The 22,031-nt window shown below is 37.3% G+C and overlaps 1 protein-coding gene across 1 annotated transcript; it reads left to right on the forward strand.

The window, feature by feature from the left end:
• The first annotated feature begins 6,016 nt into the window (after positions 1-6,016).
• On the forward strand, positions 6,017-17,877 carry LOC121244379 (E3 ubiquitin-protein ligase RING1-like). Its single transcript, XM_041142434.1, is given in 3 exon segments — positions 6,017-6,967; positions 6,970-7,311; positions 17,581-17,877. Coding segments are annotated over 2 exon segments (1,140 nt in total). The 5' UTR covers positions 6,017-6,139; the 3' UTR covers positions 7,282-7,311; positions 17,581-17,877.
• The last annotated feature ends 4,154 nt before the right edge of the window (positions 17,878-22,031 follow it).

Here is a 22,031-nt window from a genome sequence, read left to right on the forward strand (position 1 = left end):
CTTGATTTTTGTTATAATTCTATCAAACATCATTTCTCATGCTTAAACCAAAATATTTCAACATAGAAAATCATACCTATGGCCAAATAGCACACTAACAAAAAAAATCCACTTCACAAAATCACAATCCTTTTTAATAAGAAAACGTCAAGCTTTTTAATTAAAAACACAACCCTTGGTTCTCAAGATTTTGTCTTTTTTAAAACATCTCAAAAAACCCCAAAAGTTCAAAAATTTCTTCCAATATGTTCATAACACACTCCTAAGAACTAACATGTTTTGAATCATCAAGTAAAAATCACAAAAGTTACAAAAATCAACTTCTAAACTTTCAGCTTTAACACTTTCTCATAAACCGATTTCCTCAAGGTTTGGTTTTGATCAAACCACTTGATCTAAGACATTTCATGAAAATAATCATAAACCAACAACATCATATGGCTTAAAATCATGTCTTAGAGTAGATCCAAGCATTAAACTCAAGAACACATGCCCAAAATTAAACCAAAACATAGATCTATCCAAAAACCTAAAATCTGTGACCTAACCGAACATTATCATGAATAAAAAACATATCTTCGAAACCAACACCAAAAATACTTAAACTAACATCTTAACATGTAGATAAAAGTCTTAAGATCATCATATAAAAATATCAAAGCCATTGGATCAAGTTTTCTCATCAAGATTCAAGTTTACACAAAACAAAAACTGTTTTACTCTTTCCAATTTGCAACTTTTTTTTCATCTACGTAAAATTTTTATCAAAAGCTTATAACATGCAGCTAATCCTTATCAAGATTTCATAATGTTATATATACTCCATAAAAAAAAAGACCAAGAGTTTGGCAATAACTTGGTCAAAATCATTAAAATATCATACACTCTCCAGTTTCAGACTGACTTTTACATGCTTAAACCAACTTTTGACTAGTCAAATGATCACGAAAATCATAATAACACATATCCAAGAAACTAGACTGAAAGAGGAACAACTTTTTGGAGGAGACTCTGTGAGAAAATACTTACAACTGTTTCAAAAAAGGTCACACAAATTGAGCCACAAATGAAGTGGGATGAGACTTGAACGCCTTTTTAAAATTCTGAAGGGTGATGGGAGGTTGTGAATGACTCTTGAAATGATGGTTGTGTCAGCCAAAACAATGGGCGAAACTAGCCCATGGTTTTCTGCCATGGATTGTCGAGTGAGAGGGAAGAGTGAGGTGGCCTTTTGCCTTCACATCATGTACTATTTGGGGCTATTTTGGATAGTGTTTGGTCAGCCATGGCAGGGGAAAACTTCCTACATAAGTCTTGCCAAGGTTGCTCAATTTTATAAGCCTTAACCGAATGGGCTCCCATTTAAGGTTTCAATAGGGTTTGGTTGGGGTTTGGGTTGCTATCAAGCCAAAATGCAATTTTTTTTTACCCAATAAAATTTCTAAAATTTAAAACAATAAATAATGATATCATAACATGAATGTTAGTAGTTAACAGCATATAGAAGTAATTTAATCAAGTGATTAAATACTAACTTAAAACCGAGTCCATTTAGGATTTGAGGAAACTGTTTAAGGTCATGGTTTCAACCAAATTTTTTGGGTTTCAATTGGATTTCCAAGTGTTTAGAGTTTCACTAGGGTTGAAATCCTTTTTGGTTTTGCACAAATTGAATAGTTGGATGGAATAGTATTTTGGTTAGGTGGCATGATCACAAAGCTTGATTTCCTTTACTTTTTCCACCTCATGGTTTCTCTTAGTGCCAAGTGTACACTGTCCAACACTATTCACCAAGTGTGACTAAGATCTTGTCAAGTGTCCAAATAAAATTTTCCTAACCTAATTTGGACATTTCACATTGTATTTTGAAAACACTGCTCGTAGGTAGTACTATCATGGTTACTATTTACTCTGAAAAAGTGAAAAATAAAATTTTTCACTGTAAAATACTACATAATCATACTAACCTTAGAGTGAAAGTCATTTATTAAAATTTGACTTCGAAGTGTCTCGAAAGAATAAAAACGCGTTTTCGAACAAGCATTTCGTCTGAAAATCGAAAGTTATTTTATTGCGCTATAAAATCTTAAATATTCCGCTGATTCCAATGGCTCAAATCGTATCTCATTCTGACACGTCTAGGTATTTCAAATAAATAAAATCACACTTCTAGCACCATAGTGAGTCGCAACACTGACTATACTGACAGACTAAAATCTATGCAATTGAGTCGATTTGTGAAAACTTTCGGATTTTCATGAGTTTTCTAAAGCCTAAAGAAATTCATCCCTTGAATTTCAGGTGAGCTGTTACAATACCCAAAATATTTATCTCACATTTCTCAGTACTATCTTAAAAGGTTACCTACATCATAGTAGTACACTCACTACAGCGATGCTACCTTGCTATTCCTCTTATGTCGCTCTCTTGAAGACTTCGGCTCCAAAAAGACTCGAATACTTAAGACTCGTTTAGTTATACAGATGATATGAGATAAGATGAGATGAGAAATCTATAAATAGTAGTGAGATAATTTTTGAATAGTAGTGAGATAATTTGTGTTAAAATGTTTTACGAGATTTTGAGAAATGAGAGAAAAGTTGAATAAAAGAACTATAAAGTTAAAAGAGGGTTAGAATATACTTTTTTAATATTATTTTTGTCCTGAAATTTGAAAAGGTTGAATTATTTTTTGTGTTTTGTTTAGATGTTTGGAAAAATTGTAATGATTATGTTAAAAAGTTAAAAATTTGAAATTGAAAAATATTTGTGTTTAAATGGTGTTTGGATGTTGAGATGAGATAAGATGGAATGAGACTGTTTGAAATATTTGTGAAACCAAACCAGGCCTTATCTCAAAAGTGAGATTTTAGCTTTTATCTTAAGCCATTTATAGAATGGGACCGTCAGGTGCCCTTTTGATGTCCTTCTGACTCTAGGCATGCTTGAACAGGAGCATTTTGGTCTCAATCGTCGTATTGCAAGATGACAGAGACAAGCTGTTAGGTCAAGGCACGCACGTCCTTACAGCCTACCTTGGGTTTAATCCATTGTCTCTCCTTGATTGGGGGTCTCCCACGTGGTGTTGGACCATATCTTTGGGTTCAAACGGTATGGTATGCAATATTGTAGCCTTTTTCATGCAGACACACTCTAGATGTGACCTTTCAAATGGAGTGTGAGCTTTTGTGTACAACAAAGCTGCCTTTTGAGCATTTCTGTGTTATCTCGGAAAGCTCATACCTTCACACGAGTCTTGTCCTTCATCATTGCTTGCCTTGGGCTCGTTCCTTGCCTCTGTACCATTGGTGCATTTTCCATAACTACAAGCCTCTCTAGCTCCTCATTCCTCACCTGGGTACTTGCTCCCCGGCATGAGGTGAAAGTCCTTGTTACACTCTGTGTTGTAGTGTGCTTGCCAGGCTTCTTAGATGGCGTCGCTCGCCCTTCCGATGGACTAGCTACACTCCGCAGAGCACCGCTACCTCGTTTTCCACCAAACCGAAGGAAGATTATCTTTGCCTTCCACTCAGCAAGGAAATGCTCTCTTCTTCACCTTCCCTTTGCTCCTAGAAGGTGGTCTGCCCTCTTTTGCTAGCGCGGTCCTCACATAATACATCTCTAAGAATACCATCAACTATTGACGGAGATAGGCCTCCGATACTATCACTCGGGCAGGGTCGATCATTCTTTCTCGGGAACATCTTATAGGACTACATCTGCATCAAAGTTTACGGTTTAGATAAACGAAACCATAGGTTGATTAAATAGTTATGACAAGACTATTAATGAGAGACAATGTAATTGAAGATTCAATGCACCATTTCATGTAAAAGATTCGTGAACACATATATTTATTCATGGCGAGAAATCACTCTCTGTGCAAATCTCAAGTATACATATTTATCTCCTTGATGAGAAACCACCCTCTCTCAAAACATAAAACTCATCATATAGAACTTCATCACATAAAATACTAAGTAGGGAAATCACTCAACTCTGGGACTCACTCTACATAGCCAACGTGCAAGCTGATTTGCCGGTTTCAAATCATCTAACACGAAATTACTCAACCTTGTCACACACATTAAAATACACATGATCAACTTGGGGAATCTCTCTATCTAGTCAACCGACTCTAAAACACCACACATGATGCGCCTGGAGAATCTCTCTACTTATCTATAAAATAAGGCTAATACAAAAGCATTCTGCCTCGATCATCATAGGGATTCTCTCTACTAGTACGAAACCCATAAAAAGTGTTGTAAGAATGGCATGGGGACTCTTCTACTCGCCCATGCTAATTGAGACACGGTAAGACTCACGCACCCAAAAACCCACAAAACCATCAATCCAATCCATTCAAACTTGGCATCTCAAAAGCACAATGTAAAGATAATCTATAAATATAATGAAGCCGATGCATATTATTTTCATGAAAGAAAAAGAAAAGTTGCAGAATATGCAAAGCCAAATCTTACAACATACCCACAACATTTACCTCACATTCCCTACTGTGTTAGAAACTAACCTGTCTCAACAGTATTTAAAATACTAAGGCAGCGTTGACGATACTCCTCTGGTCGCTCCCTTTGAAGCCACTTGCTTTCTTTAAAGACTTTAACCCTAAAGAAGCTCAAACACTTACGATCTCAAGAGTGAGATTTTTTCCATTGTATAATCCCTTTTATAGGGTGGGGCCGTCAAGTGTTCTTTTGACGTCATTCTGATTCTTGGCATGCTTGAATATGAGTCATTTAATCTCAGCTGTCCATATGCAAGATGACAGAGATAGACTGATAAGATAAGGCGCGCACGCTCCTACGACTTGCCTTTACTCCAATCCATAGTTTTATTCCAAATAAGGGTCTCCTATGCGGTGCTGGACCACATCATTGAGTTCAGACGATATGACTAGATTCATAATCTTTTTTTCGTAGACTCACTCCAGATATGACATTTCAGATAGAGTATGGGCATCTATGTACAACACAGCATGTTGCTCGCCTTTTGCCCGAGCTACCAACCTCTTCAGTTGTCGTTCTCGCCTTCATATGGTTCGCACCTGTTCTCGCTTGACCGATTCTGGGTGAAAGTCATTTGTTCCACCCTATGTTGAGATGTGTTAGCCAAATTTTCTACATAGTGTTACTCACCCTATTTGGACTAGCTGCACTTTACAGACCTCGCTATCTAATCTTCCACTTTGTCAAGGAAAGATTCTCTTCGGGCCTTCCCTTTGTCCTAAAAAGGTAGTCTATTCTCTTGTGCTGTTGCGATCCTCACAATTCATTTTTTTATTTTGGCTTTAAAAACTAGTATTTTTCTTAAATCTACAATAATCTCTTAAATCTTAAATCTACAATAATTAATTCAATGTTTACATGAACAATAATTTTTTTTGTCGATTTTTTTTCCTTCCATATTTTTTTCTATGCACAAATAATTTCCCTTTTCAACCAAAGGTAGATCTTTTTTAACTTATTAACGCATAAGCTTTCTATCACCGTGGTTACAAAAAACAATTTATAAGATTTAAGGCTCGTTTGTTTTTAGAGATGAGATGAGATGAGTTGAGATTAAAGTTAAAAAGTTGAATAAAATATTATTAGAATATATTTTTTAATATTATTTTTATTTTGGAATTGAAAAAGTTGAATTGTTTATTTTATTTTGTGTGGGAATTTAGAAAAATTGTAATGATGAGGTGAGATGAGATGAGATGTTTTCTGAAAACAAACGAGGCCTTAAGACCTTATTTTGTAGAACCATGGTGTTAAAAATTGAGCCCATAATTATTTCCTCTCTTTTTATTTTATTAAAAAATTATTTCTCTGTTTCATCCATTAAAAAGAGTGTGATATGTATATGTTTTTTAAACAAATAAAATTAGAAACCGATGAGTGATAAGATATACTAGCTCTCCAATGTTACGCCGAGGGATTAGCGACCGGTCACCAATCCACGCTTTTGGTGGTTCTAATTTCGTACTGCTATAATTATTTTACACGACCCCTCTCTTTCGGTGTTTCCCATATCTCTTACATCATACATACATACTGCTTATTCCTACTCCGTTGAAAGAAAAGTCATCTCTCTCTCTCTCTCTCTCTCTCTCTGTTGAGTGGTTTTCGTAATGTCTCTTTCCGGCGGAAATCCCGGTGCTGCTGGTGATGGCGCAGCGGGCAGCGCTGCAGCTGTGCCTCAGCTTTACTTCTGCCACCAATGTCCCGGTATGGTGACCGTAACCCCATCTCCTGCCTTCGATCTTGCCTGTCCCAATTGCCATGGCGAGTTCCTCGAAGAACTCGAAACCCCTAACCCTAACTCTGAGCCCAGCTCCAATCCCTTCTTTACTTCCTCCGATCTCCCCCTTCTCTTCTCCTCGGCCACCTCTGCCTCCTCCACCCCCTCTAATGCCGTCCCCATTTTCAACGATCTTTCCTCCCTCTTCGGCGTCCCCCGGACTTCCCCCTTCCAAGACCCCGAAGCCTTCAACCCATTTCTTTTCCTTCAGAACTACCTTCAAACCCTGGGCGGCAACGTTGAGGTCGTTATCAATTCTGGCGGCGACCCGGGGTTCCGTGGCGGTGTCGTTGGGTCCAATTTAAATCTTGGCGACTATTTCTTTGGCCCTGGACTCGAGCAATTGATCCAGCAGCTTGCCGAGAACGATCCTAATCGATACGGCACGCCTCCGGCATCAAAATCAGCGGTCCAGGCATTACCGAACATCAAGATTTCGGATGATTTGTTGGCCCCGGATTCGTGGCAGTGCGCGGTGTGTAAGGACACGTTCGAGCTGGGCGAGGAGGCCAAGCAGATGCCGTGCAAGCACATTTACCATTCCGATTGTATTCTGCCCTGGTTGGAACTGCATAATTCTTGTCCTGTGTGTCGGCATGAGCTGCCAACCGATGATCCCGACTACGAGCAGAGGACTCTCAGTAGGTCATTATCCTCGGGGCTGGGAATCAGAGTCAGACTTGGCCGGCTTCTGCTGTTTCTGGTGGCAGTGGTGGTGCTGGTGATATTGGGACTGCGAATCAGAGTGAGACTGGGGGTGCTGGAGAGAATCCACTGACTCCGGGGACGGTGGAGCGGAGGGTCAGGATCTCGTTGCCATTTCCATGGCCATTTAGGGCATTCGGATCACCTGCTGAGACCAGCAATAGTGGGAGTGCTAATAACAACGCAAGCAATGATGGGGAAGGGAATTCGGGAAATAGGGGGAATCAGAACTTCCAGTCGGAGACCAGACAGGAAGATCTGGATTGAGGACCAAAGCGCATTGCTCTTGCTTTTGGTGTAAGCCACAAAACCTATCCCTTTCTTCTTAAACTTCTTTCCGGTTCCACCTTTTCAACTAATAGCTTTTGCTTGTAAATACGAAGCATCAGTGAGCTGGATGGCACCCCAAGATACTTTGTGTTGCATCGGTTGTCTATTATGCGTAGCATGTGATTCTCTAATGTGAATGGTGGGGTTGAGGGTGTTAGATAAGCTTGAATTGTGAGACTTCTTGTTTTGTAAGTTCGTGTGATATTAGTCTGTTAAGGCAAACTATTTTGTGTAACTGTTCTTTTTCGCCTGATTTTGGTGTATTTGGAAATGATAATTTCAATTGTTCAAGATCAAAGTGGTTCTGTTGACAACCTAATTGCTATATTCAGTGAGATAGTTTACATAAATATCATAGATTACCATTAAGATCACCATGTAGAACCAAAATGGTAGATAAAACTCGAGCTTCATTGTCTTTTGAATTGCCATTTTTTATAAGCAATCAAAGATTTTATTAATAAATGCAAAGAGTATAGCCCAAGTACACAGGAAGTATACAAGAGGAACACCTAACTAGATATAGAAAAAGAGATGAGAAAATCATGCAAACACAGTCCATTAAAATATATAGAAGCTTCTCAAAGGAATAGAGTATTGAAAAATAGATTTTTATGCTCCTCTAGCCATCAAGCTTCCACTCACGATCCACAAAAGCTCTCTCATTCCTTTCCCTACGATTAAACTATACTAGACAAGTAGGAACTATCTTCCGTTGCTACAAATTATTGCAATCTGTGGTCTGCCATATAATTCTCTAATTGGCAAAGAGGTGTACTACCCTTCTATATTTAATCCAAGCCAACTCAGCTTGATAAAAAATGTCATTCACATGGTGCAATGTAGTAAAATGTGGTCTATATATTGAGCCCGCATCAACCTCCCCATGTTTTTTAAAACAATGAGATTTTAATTGATTATTTCTTCAAAAGGGATGGTAAGTCCGAATATCTTTTTCGCCAAGCTCAAAGCTTTCTTGGGTGAAAGCTCTTTCTTTTGCAAAAAGAAAATCCAAACCAAATACCTCTAACTACTTTTTCATGGTTCTCCATGTTACCGTATACAATTTTAGGAATTTATACAATTTAGGACTCTATTAATATTAGTTGTACAGATTATCTTATTATGTATAGATGCTGAATATTAGGAATCAGTTAGACTCCATGTATGGCATATACTTCCGTGTATAGATTGTTTTTACGATAATGAAGGTGGGCTGAACACATTGAGCAGTTTTTCCAAAAATATTCTCTTGGTATTCTTGATTTCCCGAGTGTTTTGACATGGTATCAAGATCAAGGTTCATAGTTTTGAGTTTTTTTTTTTACCTTTCTTGCATTATTGGCGCTGTCTTAGGTCGTGTTCTTGGCTATCGACACTCTCTGAGTTTTCCTTTGCGGTTTCTTGTGATTTTCGGCGCCATCTGAGTGGATTTGGAGATTATTGGTGCCACTTAAGTGATTCTTGGAGATTATCGGTGCCTTCTGCAGTGGATTTCGTGAGAGTATTGGCTTTGTTTTGTGCGAGTTCTTGGCTTCGTGGGATTCTTGGCGCTGTCTGGGGTTTCTTGGCTCTGATTTGTGCGAGTTCTTGCCTTTGTTCTATGCGACTTCTTGGTTGTGTCTGCTTTTCGTGAGTTTCCGTTGGATATTTCTTAGCCGACTGCAGTTTTCCTGGTTTGCCTTATTTTTTTTTCGGCACTTTCTGTTCTTGTTGGTTTTTGGCACTCTGGTTGGATATTTTATTCTTAGTTCCATCATGTCATCCGATAAATTAGACTCGTTCCATATTCGTTTTACTGGCAAAAATTATTCTGCTTGGGAGTTTTAGTTTCAATTATTTTTCAAAGGGAAAGAGTTATGGGGTCATATTGACGGGAGTGATCTTGCATCTACAAATGTAGTGGCTTTGTCTAAGTTGGAAATCAAGGATGCTCGGGTTATGACCTGGATCCTTAGCTCGGTTGAGCCTCACCTAGTTCTCAATCTGAGGCCTTATAAAACTGCCGCTGATATGTGGAATTATCTAAACAAGGTTTACAATCAAGACAACACAGCTTGGCGTTTTCAATTGGAGTATGAGATGGCTAATTTCGCACAGGGAAGTCTCTCAATTGATGAATATTTTTCTAGTTTTCAAAATCTTTAGGCTGATTATTCAGATATTGTTTATGCTAATGTTCTCGCTGCAGCTATTTCTGCTGTTCAAGCAGTGCTTGAAACAAGCAAGAGAGATCAATTCTTGATGAAGCTTCGTTCTGATTTTGAAATTGCACGTTCTAATATGATGAATCGTCATCTTGTACCATCTCTGGATGCTTGTTTGAGTGAACTTCTTCGTGAGGAGTAGCGTATTGTAACTTAGGCTGCCATGGAACATTGGGCTAATGTTAGTGAACCTATTTTTGTGGCTTATGCAACACAGGGGAGGAATAAGGGTAGAGACATGCGTGCTGTCCAGTGCTGTAGTTGTAAAACTTTTGGTCATATTGCTTGGGATTGCCCTAAGAAGTTAACTACTGTAAGAAACAGGGTCATATCATCTTTGCTTGTCCCATTCGACTTGAAATGAAGCAGGTTACTGCTTATCATGCCTCCACTGGTGCCTCTAGTTCTGCTGTATTGCCTACTGCCTTGTTGGTTGTTCCTATTCTTGCTCCTATAGCCTTAGCAAACCTGAACACACTCACTCCTGAAATGGTACAACAAATTATCATATCTGTTTTTTTCTGCTTTTGGGCTCTCAGATAATCATAAAGTTTCTTCTATGCCATGGTATTTTGACTCCGAAGCCTCTAAACATATGACCAATACTGTTGTTCCTCTTTCCAATATCAGAAATTATGATGACAATCTGAATATTAACACTGTTGATGGTAGTTCCCTGCCTATCAATGATGTTGGTGATCTTTTCTCTTCCTTTACTGATTTTTTGTGTCTCCTAACCTCTTCACAAATCTTATTTCTGTTGGTTAATTGGTTGATAATAATTGTAATGTCCATTTCTCTCGTTCTGGTTGTGTTGTGCAGGATCAAGTGTTAGGAAAGATGATCGCGAAGGGGCCTAAAGTGGGACGACTCTTTCCTTTTCATATTTTTCCTTCCACCATTGTTCTTAGTTTTCCTTTACTTTCCTTTGCATGTAATGTTGTTGGTTCTGAAAATAAGATGTGGCATAGACGTCTGGGCCACCCAAACTCTGATGTACTTCGTACTTTGTTTAATTCTTGTTTATTGAAAAATAAAATATGTTCTTCTCTTGATCTTTCTTTTGATTGTACATCATGCAAACTTGGCAAAAGTAAAGTTCTCCATTTTCCTTATGCATCTCATGCCTCACAATGTTTCGATATTATCCATAGTGATGTTTGGGGGATTGCACTTGTTGTTTCTCATGCGCATTATAAGTACTTTGTTACTTTCATTGATGACTTTAGTCGCTTTACTTGGGTTTACTTCCTACGGGCCAATGTCGAAGTTTTTTCAATATTTAAGTGCTTTCTTGCACTTCTTGAGACTCAATTTTCTATCAGCATCAAGGTCTTGCGCTCTGATTCTGGCAGAGAATATATGTCTAATGAGTTTCAGGACTTTCTTCAAAGCAAATGGATCATCTCTCAGCGTTCTTGTCCTTTGACATCGCAGCAAAATGGTGTTGTTGAAAGGAAAAATCGTCACCTTCTTGATGTTGTAAGAACCCTTTTACTTGAATCATCTGTTCCTCCTCGTTTTTGGTGTGAAGCGCTTTCTACTTCGGTTTATTTGATCAATCGTTTACCCTCGCTTATGTTACATCATGTTTCTCCTTTCTTTAAGTTGTTTGGCCATTCTCCTTCATATTCTGATCTTCGGACATTTGGTTGTATTTGTTTTGTGCATCTCCCATCTCATGAGCGACATAAAGTTACTGCTTAATTTGTTAAGTGTGTTTTTCTTGGTTATGCTATACACTAAAAGGGTTATGTTTGTTATGATCCTCATGCTCATTGCATACGGGTTTCTAGAAATGTGGTTTTTTTTTTTAAAATCAATATTTCATTCCATCTCATGTTGAGTTGCCATCTGCATCTTTATCTCTTCTGCCTAACTTTTCTGATTCTCCGACAATTGTGGAAAGATTCAAACCTGGTTTTGTGTATGAAAGACATAGTCGACATGAGTCTGGTTCCACTTCCTCTGTGCCCCCTCACGATCTTGACCCGACACCTGATCCTGCTCCTGCTTCCGCCACTCTTCGCCGGTCTACTCGCCCTTCTCGACCCTCTGATTGGTATTTTCTCCTCCCCTGTCTCTCTTGTGGCTACTTTATCCTTTATTTCCATTCCCTCTTGCTACAAACAGGCTATGGAACATGAGTGTTGGCAAAATGCAATGCAAGCGAAACTTCAAGTATTTGAGGAGAATCATACTTGGGATATTGTTTTTGTTCTCCTATAGTCAAACTTATTGGGAGTAAATGAGTTTTCTTTGTAAAGCTTCGTTCTGATCAGTCTTTGGACTGATACAAAGCTCGCCTTGTAGCTATGGGTAACAAACAGGAATATGGGGTTGACTATGATGAGACATTTGCTCCTGTTGCCAAAATGACCACGGTTCGAACCATCTTAGCTATTGCCGCTTCACAGTTGTGGCAACTACATTAGATGGATGTGAAGAACGCATTTCTTCATGGTGATCTCCAAGAAGAGATATACATGAAGCTTCCATCTGGTATGACTACTTTTTCTCCTCATAATATTTGTAAGCTGAGGCATTCTCTGTACGGGCTCAAGCAGGCTCATTGGGCCTGGTTTGAGAAGTTTCATAGTACACTTCTTATCTTCAGCTTTACACAAAGTTAGTATGATTCCTCTCTTTTTTTCCACACGTCTAATGCAGGTATAGTTTTTCTCTTGGTTTATGTGGATGATATTATCATTACTGACACTGACTGTGGTTTGATTACTAAGCTTCAGAAGATGTTACATGCAACTTTCCATATGAAAGATCTTGGCCAGTTCACATACTTCTTGGGACTAGAGGTTCATCATTGGGCCAATGGTATTTTCTTGAACCAGTATAAGTATATTCAAGATCTTATCACATTGGCTGGTTTAGAGGGCACTTCTTCTGTTGATACACCTATGGAGGTAAATGTCAAATACAGGAAAGATGAAGGGGATCTTCTAGATGATCCTACTCTCTATCGGCGCTTGGTTGGAAGTCTTATCTACTTAACTACTACTCGACCGGACATCTCCTACGCCGTTCATCAGGTCAGCCAGTTTATGTCTTCTCCTCGGCACCTTCATCTTGCTGCAGTTTGCCACATTATCCGCTATCTTTGAGGGTCGCCTACTCTTCGATTATTCTTTCTTACAGGCTCATCTCTTCAACTTGTTGCCTACAGTGATGCTGTTTGGGCTGGGTGTTCGGATACGCGTCGATCTACTACGGGTTGGTGTATGTTTTTGGGTGATACCTTAATTTCTTGGAGATGTAAGAAACAAGATCGTGTTTCTAAATCATCTATTGAGGCTGAGTGTCGTGTCATGTCTACTGCTTGTTCTGAAATTGTATGGCTACGTGATCTTCTGGAGGAGCTTGGGTTTCCTCAGACTAATTCTACCCCTCTTCATGCTGATAACACTAGTGCCATTCAGATTGCCACCAATCCCGTTTTCCATGAACACATACCAAGCACATTGAGATTGATTGTCATTCTATCCGAGATATCTTGGAGAGTCGGGTGATATCTCTTCCCTAAATTTCTTCAGATTTCCAAGTGGCCGATGTCTTCACCAAAGCAATGACTCGACATCGGCATCAATTTCTTGTTGGCACATTGTTGCTAGTTGACTTACCAACATCAATTTGAGGGGGGATGTTACCGTATACAATTTTAGGAATTTATACAATTTAGGACTGTTAATATTAGTTGTATAGATTATCTTACTATGTATAGATACTGAATATTAAGAATTAGTTAGACTCCATGTATGGCATATGCTTCTGTGTATAGATTGCTTTTACGATAATGAAGGTGGGCTGAACACATTGAGTCAGTTTTTCCAAAAATATTCTCTTGGTATTCTTGATTTCCTGAGTGTTTTGACACTCCACTCTACTATAGCCAAATTACACCAAAGTTGCTTTAAGATCTTTTTCACAATCCTTTGCTCTTTCATCCTACAAATTAAGAAATCCTCGGACATCTTGCCTACAATGGAAGAATTTAGCCCTCTTGCTCTCTGCTCAATACTTTGATACACTGGCTTCCCTTCAAGAATTATGATGATGTTGGTTGGATTTGGTGGCACAGTAGGGACGTGTGCAATAAGTGAGATGTTGAACAATTTTTGGTAAGCTCTGAGCCCTTCAATTTTGATGCAAAACATGTTTGTGCAGATTTGAAAAAACCCAAAGGAGGTTGTCAAAAAAAAAAAAAAAGAAGAGAAAAAAATAAAAATGCTCTCAGAGTTACCTTAGTCTGCCAAATGTTCTATGAAAAGGGCTATCTTGAGATATGAGAACCTTATGACAAGCTTGAACAATGAATGTCCCTGGCTTGGAAGGAGCCCCAAGAATATTGTCTAGACCTTCAAGATATAATCTAGTAAAGGGATCAAAGAACTTTGTCAGGACATGCATTAAAAAACTAGCATTCCATTGAGGGGAGCTGCAGGAGAAATCCAATAGTAAATTGACCATTGAAGCGTTATGCGCAAGCGCCTTTTGCATTTTTGTTAAAGTTTCCTTTGAGAACCCTGCTACCAATTACATCATGCCATAATCTAGTCCTAGAGCTATCACTCACCACAAGTCTAGTGAGTAGAATAAAACAACCCATCCTCTGTTGATGGTTTTCCCAAACTCAATCTCATATTACCCATGTACTTCACTAAAACACCACCCACCTCGAAAGAAAATTTAGAATCCATTGTGGCTTTTCACAAGAAGTTTCCTCATGTTAATAAGCCAATGCCACTGTCTAGGAGGGCAAGATTAAAGTTTTGAACTCCCAAGCCCTTAGATATTAGAGAACACATTGATCCAATTTACTAGGTGAAATTTGAATTCTCTAGATAGATTGCTCCATATAAAAAGTCATGCCGTAGCTTTTTCATTCGACTGGCCATGCTAGTAGGAAGAAAAATAGGGTTAGGAAGTTCCTAGGCAAATTAGATAGTGTATTTTTAATCAAGATTATCCTATCATCTATAGAAAAATACATCCTCAGCCAACCAATTCTCAATCTTCTCAATCACACCATCCAAAATAGAAATGGCCTTGAAAGAGGCTTTCCAAAAGGAGGCCAAAGATATTTCATAGGCATAGAGATACCCTGCACACCAATATGCTAGCTAGACAATTCACGTTAGAACATTACCCACAGATTCAGTTTGAATGATGTTTGGGAAGGAAATGAGATGAGATGAAATTTTTTTCTAAACATTCCCTAAGATTACTTGCTCCCAAAGAAAAGCCAGAGAGAAATTTGCACTTAACCATCCCTAGATAGGGGCTCAATGGAGTTATCTGCTGATGGACCACCAAATGGAATAAATTGCACAAGGATGGTTTTGTTGATTTTTTTTTTGGTTACAAAAAGTAATGCTTTTGTATGAGGATCAGGTGAATAACTTACTGCAAATGGCTTCTCATGTTTACAACTAGTCACAGACTAGCTAAAGCTTTTATTTTGAACCATGTTAAGGGCTGGTTTGGATTAAAAAATGAGATGAGCTGGTTTTAGATGAAAGATGAAAGTTGAAAAAAATATTGTTAGAATATTATTTTTTAATATTATTATTATTTTGGAATTTGAAAAAGTTGAATTGTTTATTATATTTTGTGTGAGAATTTGGGAAAGTAGTAATGATAAGATGAGATGAGATGAAACACTTTCTAAATCCAAACGGGGCCTAAATCTGGCATTATTTTGTTATGGGCTTCCTTTTAAAGCTCTGAAACTGATTGTGATACATCGAGTGTGTAACATGTGTACTCCGCTTCAGTAGTTACACAGGAAGTAGTTCTATTGCTTAGCTCAATGGATTGAAAAATCCAGTTGATTGTTATAGACAGAAAACTTTGAATCTGTGTGACGGGCTCATATTAAGAAGTAGAAGTTAGTTAAATGTGACTGAGTTTAGTGGAAGATTGTGCAGATGAGCTTAATGAGCACAACTTGTAGAAGTAGCATCTAGTTGATACCTTCCTGACATCTAATGCAGATTCTTTTGTGCTGCCATAATTCTAAATGAATCTTAGATAAGTTTGGTTGAAGTTGTGTAGTTAGTATAAACTTGTGGTTTGCATGATCTAAATGTTCATGAGCGGGTTATTTACATATTCCCATTTTCTATTATGTAATCAGGCTGATTTAATGAATTTAAACACATGAGGTTGGTACGCTTGTTTGAAAAATCTAGTGGTCGTGCATGATTGTTTGTGATTTTTTGGGCCACTAACTTTGTATGGGTGACTATCAGTGATTCTTGATTATTTTTATATTCTAAAGGATTTGGCACATCTTCTCATGCTATATATTTACATGACAGAAGTGAAAGACTTCACTTTATCTTGGTGTCTGCCATGTAAGACCGTTCGTTAAATGATTATGACCTGGATCAAAAGCAAAATGGTATTTTTGAACAGATGAGAATCAGTTATCTAGTTAGACTCCACCCCCTGCCTCAAGGCATGAAGATTTTGTTGCATTGTTAAATAGTGCAATATATCATTGAGTAATTTAGTCATAGGATTGACAGAACTGATTTCTTCATCTTCACCTTTAATGTTCAAACTAGTTATTCCTTAGGTGTCGTTTGGATTCGAAGATGGGTTGAGATGAGTTGTGAATAGTAGTGAGATGGATTGTGAATAGTAGTGAGATTTGTGAGTTAAAGTTGGTGAATAGTAATGAATAATAGTGAGATGAGTTGAAATGAGTTAAGATGGATTGCGAATACAAACCTCTCCTTAGTTGTCATCATCCTCGTGGGCTTTCATGAGATTAACAGGTTCTTTTATTGTGTCCCTCAAGCTGGTTCATATGTTTAAACTAAACAAATGGGGTGTTCTCATTGAATGTGAGCTCATTAAATGAACTAGCGTCACCCTGCACACCTCAGTAGCTTGGCTAGAGTGATAATTGTGAATAAGATCTTTTACATATTTCTTATTTGGACTAATGTTTTAGAGTTGGAGGAGTATGACCCATTTATGTGAAGTGCTCTGTGGACATATCTGAATAACCAAACATGAGTGGTGTGGGCCCAAAAAGTTCTGAAAACAATATTGATCTTGGGAGTTTCCTTTGTAGAAACAATACCTTTTAGGGCTATAGTGGTGTTGCTTCAGGTTATTGGGTGGCCTATTATAAAAGAGTAGTGATATTCACACAACACATTTTACAACACATTTCACAACACATGTTATAAAATAAGGGTATTTTTGTAAAATGATGTTAGTTTTATAAGTTATTTTGCAAAAGTACCCCTCATTTAAAACATTGTTGTGTAAAGCGTTGTATAAAGTGTTGTGTGTTTATCATTTTTCATTATAAAATGCTAATGACTGGTATTGGTAATGGCTAACAATGTAAGCAATGAAAAATGCTTCAGGTCACATTTAAATTGTTGTGAAGATTTTAAGGCCGGACTACAAATCTTGTCAAATGAAATCATATTGTGACTTCCTTGGGGTTTACTCTGCAGGGGTGGGTCTGAAGGGCTCTGCCTTGGAGAGGTTCCCCGACATTAAAAAAAAAAAAAAAAAATTCATATTATGTCCTGATATTTGATCACAAGACTACCCCCATGAATGCGATGTTGCCACCATTTACATCAAATATATTGTTTGGACTTTATGCAATGTTCATATGATCGGGAAATGTTTACTTCGGTATTGGATGATAGTGGCGCAGAGGGTCAATTTATTCTAATTTAATTTCGTACAGATCTGGGTCTGTGCATGTATTTGTCTGCAATCTTTTTTACTATCTTTGGGGCAATCTGATAGACTTGATTGGTTTGAATGATGACAGCAGGCTCTTTGCTCATTTTTTTTTTTTTTTTTTTTTCGCTCAAGTTGTTGTATGTTGCTTTTCTAGTGTTGTTACCTTTTACTTTTATAGTTCTGCTGTTGAGCAAGACTTGCATGGCTTTTAATGCGTGTTTAGTACACGTTGCTCTGTTGCAATAATCTAGTGAGTTCTCAATTCAAAGGGTTTCATCTTTGTTCCTTTTGGCAGGTATCAAAACCGGTCTGAACTCTGAATCTGCAAGCATTGCTGAACATAAAAAGGATCTTACATTTTAATGATTAGGGACAGCTGCATTTTAAGTAATTGTTTTGCCACAATAATCATAGGTAAATGCTCATCTCTCCAACGTTTAGAGTTCCTTACAGATTTCATAAATTTACAACAAGATGTTTATGTTCAGCGATGTTTGCGTGTTGTATACTTCATAGCATTTTCAGATCGATCCATACTTTTTCGAATGTTATTTTGTCATGGAATGTTTTCATACCAAGAGAATCAACCTCTGTATGATGTTTTGCAATGTCGTGTGGAATTCAGAAATATGGTATTATGTTTTGTCTTATGTTGCTTTTGTATGCACGAGCAGAGTCATGACCATGGTCAATGCTGGAGCATTGATCTAAGATCATGGTGATTTGAGCTGGCTAGGAACATGGTCTATGAGGACAGCATTTTTAGTGGAATATGCCTTGTTTAAATTCAATAATCAAGAAGTTCTAATTGGCACATTCGGGATGCCAACATGTATTTGAGCCCTTTATTGAGGGCATGTTTGGATGTTTAAAGTATCTTAAAATTTTGTGAATAGTAGTGAAATGATTTGAGTAAAAATGTTTTATTAGATTTTGGGAAATTAGAGTGCAAAAGTTGAATAAAAATATTTTTTAAAATAAGTATTGTATTGGAGTTTGTAAGGGTGACTAGATGAAGTTAAAAAGTTGTTTAAATATTATTTTTGTTGTGAAATTTGTAAAAATTGTATTGAAGTGGTAAAAACTATATTGATTTTTGTGTTTGGGAAATGATTAGGTGATGATTAAATAAAAAGTTTAAAATTTGAAATAGAGAAGTATCTTTTGTTTGAGTGATGTTAAGAATAATGTGTTGATAAGTTTTGAGAATGTTTGGTGTTTTGGTACCCCCAGTACATCTTACATGCATATAGTATCACTAAATGAAAGATTTTGTATGTCCAATTTGAACTGATCTCAATGGATCCCTCGTTACTGCCCAGAGGAGAAGAATAGGAAGGAATGATAGGATTGGAACCCGAAGTTGTGCTACATCCTTGCCCTGTTTAGAGAATTCTTATGAGGACTGTTTATTTGGGTTGAGTTTTTTCTCGGCCCAATCCGAAACTTGGAAAATCAGATTGCAAAACCTGAACCCACCTAGTCCGAGTACCGGGTTTACAACCCGGTACTTGGTTTTTTTTTTTTTTCAACCACTTTTAGAAACAGAACGGAATTATTGTCCTACCTTGGGCAACTGGTTACTATATTGACCTCTTTGTCCTCTAATTAATGGGCAAACGGGGATGGTAAACATGACCATTCAGGGCTCACCATAACATCGTTAGCTTTATGGGGCATGTGTCAAGCTTCAATTGGTCAGCACAAGACGACGTCTATCTTTGAGGGTAGACAAAAATAAAAGCCAACATTTTTCTTCGAAAATAAAATGTTCGAAGGGAGAATCCATCTTATTATATAAGAAAACCATTTTTTGCTGGCAATCATTTTATCTTGCAACAAGATGTGCTATAAATGAGGTTTTTACATTCTGACCCTTTCATCATAGACTAAAATCCATTCATCGTGACTAAAATGTATTCATCCATAGGGGTGTTCAACTGGGTACTGGACCGGGTATCCGGGTATACCCGGCCCAGAAACCGGATTTCAAATTCGGATCGGGTTTTGGCCTGGATATACTCGAGTTATGACCCGGGCCGGAACTCGAATTAACCCGGGTTTTTACAACCCATAAATCTGGGTTTCAGGCTATACCTGGTTTTTTTTTTAGTCCATATTTCAATTTAAAAGCTTAATTTTTTTTAAAATGCCTATATTATATTAAAGACTTTTAAAGAAAAATACATGTTGAAAAGTTTAATTCCCTTTCTGTAAAAGCCTAAAAGCCTATCTTTATTAAAAAAAAAATGTTGAAAATCATAATTTTTTATAAAAAACATATATTTTATGAAATTTTTTTCTAAGTCAAGTTAAAAAGCATAATACTAACATTGTCCAGAATAATAAAAATATATAAAAATGAAAAACTAAAATGCATGCAATCCACTATATATTACATTATTTGTTATTTATACATTACATTACAAAATACAAAATTACAATATATGAATTACAAAATCATTAGCATGGTCTTCCATCAATTACACTGAGTAGCAACTTCAAGTGATCTGACTGATTGAAAGAGATCCTGCAAAAAACAAAAGTTATGAATACTTAGAAAAGCTATGTAGTCTTTTAATCTCACACCAAATTGTAACGCCAAAATTGTTGATGAGAACAAAATTCACCTTGAGATAAATTCCAATTCATCTCTTTATGGAACAACAAGATAAGTTACACTTCCAAGCTATGTTCCTCACAGTTTATAACAAAAGAATGACAAGTCAACAACATGTCCCGACACTTCATCAGAAACACTAGATAACAAAAGGAAGACACTCAAATAATGAACCAAAGATGTCAAATCCAAAGCTTTTGGGAAGAAAAATGCTACCACCAAACAATACATTTGATCTCTCACAGCATGCTTAAAAAGAAAATTCACGTCACCACACTTGGACATGTTTATGCCAAGTAAACAAAGATTCCCCTTCAAGTTCAAGGTGCTGTTGCATTCCATATCGTATAAAGAAAACAATAGAAAGTAAGACCCATGACATTGAAGTAAAGAAAACCGAATCAGGTTTACCACTAACTGGAACAACAAGAAGAAAATTATTCTGCCCACCCAACAATCTGAGCTATGATGAGGCAATGCAAAATTGAACCAAAAAAGAAAATTAATTAGTTACTAAATGTGGCAGCATAATAATAGCTCCTGAGCAAGGAGCATATTAGTAAGCAAGGAGGCTCAATGCATCACATAAATTACATTATTATAAAAGAAGGCAGAAAACAATGGAGTACCAAGGAAATTTTTGAGCTTATTAGAGCATAAAACAATGAGTATCAAGCATAAAGCATAAAGCAAAGTAGAAATTGTATAAATTAATAGAAGAGAATCGACAAAGGAACCAAGGAAAAGAGTCAATCTCTGTAAAAGCTAAAAAAGTTTCTTGAAACTTAAAAGCTTACAATATTGTAACTTAGACCGAGAACACACTGTCATTAAAGTAGCTCTAAGAAACAGAGGAAAAAGATGGAAACATGTTAACAACCATCCAATCTGATGACAACCAGAATTATATTTGAGTTTGAACCACAAAACCGAAGAAAATAACATTAAAAAATATTCAAAAACCAAATTATATTTTCTACCAAAAATATCTTCCTACCATATGTAAAGGAAAAAACTACATGAAAATCCAAACAAATTTGTTATAAGAAACTGGGTTCTACATCATCTAAAACTAATGCCCACGATCCAGATCTCACAAACCCAGATTCAGATCTTATTAGGAGACTCTGTGGTTATGGATATTTTCACTCTTCTCCCTTCTAGATCTCACAAATCCATATTACTCCATTCAAACATTCACATCAAAATAAACTCAAAATCAACGGAGAGAACAAAAATCCAGTTGCAGAAAGCAAGCCAAGACCAGAAAAAACAGCAGATCTAGCAAAATAACAGCATATAACAGACCCAAATAAATAAATAAAACCCCACGTTTAAAAAAAACCCAAAACAGATTCTAATCCTTTCTCACAAGCTTACAAATCTAAAACACTGTAAAAAAAACACAGATTTGGAAGTGTAGAGCATGGGTTTCGGGGATATTTCCCAAAGAAGGAAATATGAACCTTTGTTTGTCAAGAAGAACTAACACAGAGACAATATTTCACAACCCAAATCGAAATAATAGCACCAACACAGAGTGAGTATGTGAAATGGGGAAAAACTAACCTTGGTTGTAGAAGTTGACGACGGAGCGAAAAAGTAAAAGACGATGGCCACGAGGATCAGATCTTCGATCGGTAGAGGAAGAGTGACAGGTGCTAGGGTTTCAGCACGAGAGAGAAAGAGAGAGAGAAGAAGATGACGGAGCCACAAGTAAGAAATTCGAAGAGAAGAGAGAGAGAGAGAGGGGACGGATGAAAGCTAAACCTAAGAAAGAAGATGAACTATGAAGAGAAACTCAAAGAGAAGAGAGAGAGGGGGGACGGATGAAAGCTAAACCTAAGAAAGAGATGAACTGGTACTCGACAAAGGGGCTTTTGTTTTAAATATAAATGTGGGTACCTGATTGGAAATCCGGAACCCGCTTTAAGTCACCCGCATCCGGATCGTATAGGTTCGAGTTTTATAATCCGGATTTCGGCTCGGATTTGATCCTGGCCGGAACCTAGAACTGGAAAGCGGGTATCCAAGTTTCGGACCGGGCCGAAAAAAAAATTTGGCCCGGATGAACAGCCTTATTCATCCATACATAATTAAAAAGATTTACAAAAAAATTAAATGAG

Source organism: Juglans microcarpa x Juglans regia, chromosome 8S, assembly GCF_004785595.1.
Source record: "Juglans microcarpa x Juglans regia isolate MS1-56 chromosome 8S, Jm3101_v1.0, whole genome shotgun sequence".
Taxonomy (NCBI): Eukaryota; Viridiplantae; Streptophyta; class Magnoliopsida; order Fagales; family Juglandaceae; genus Juglans; species Juglans microcarpa x Juglans regia.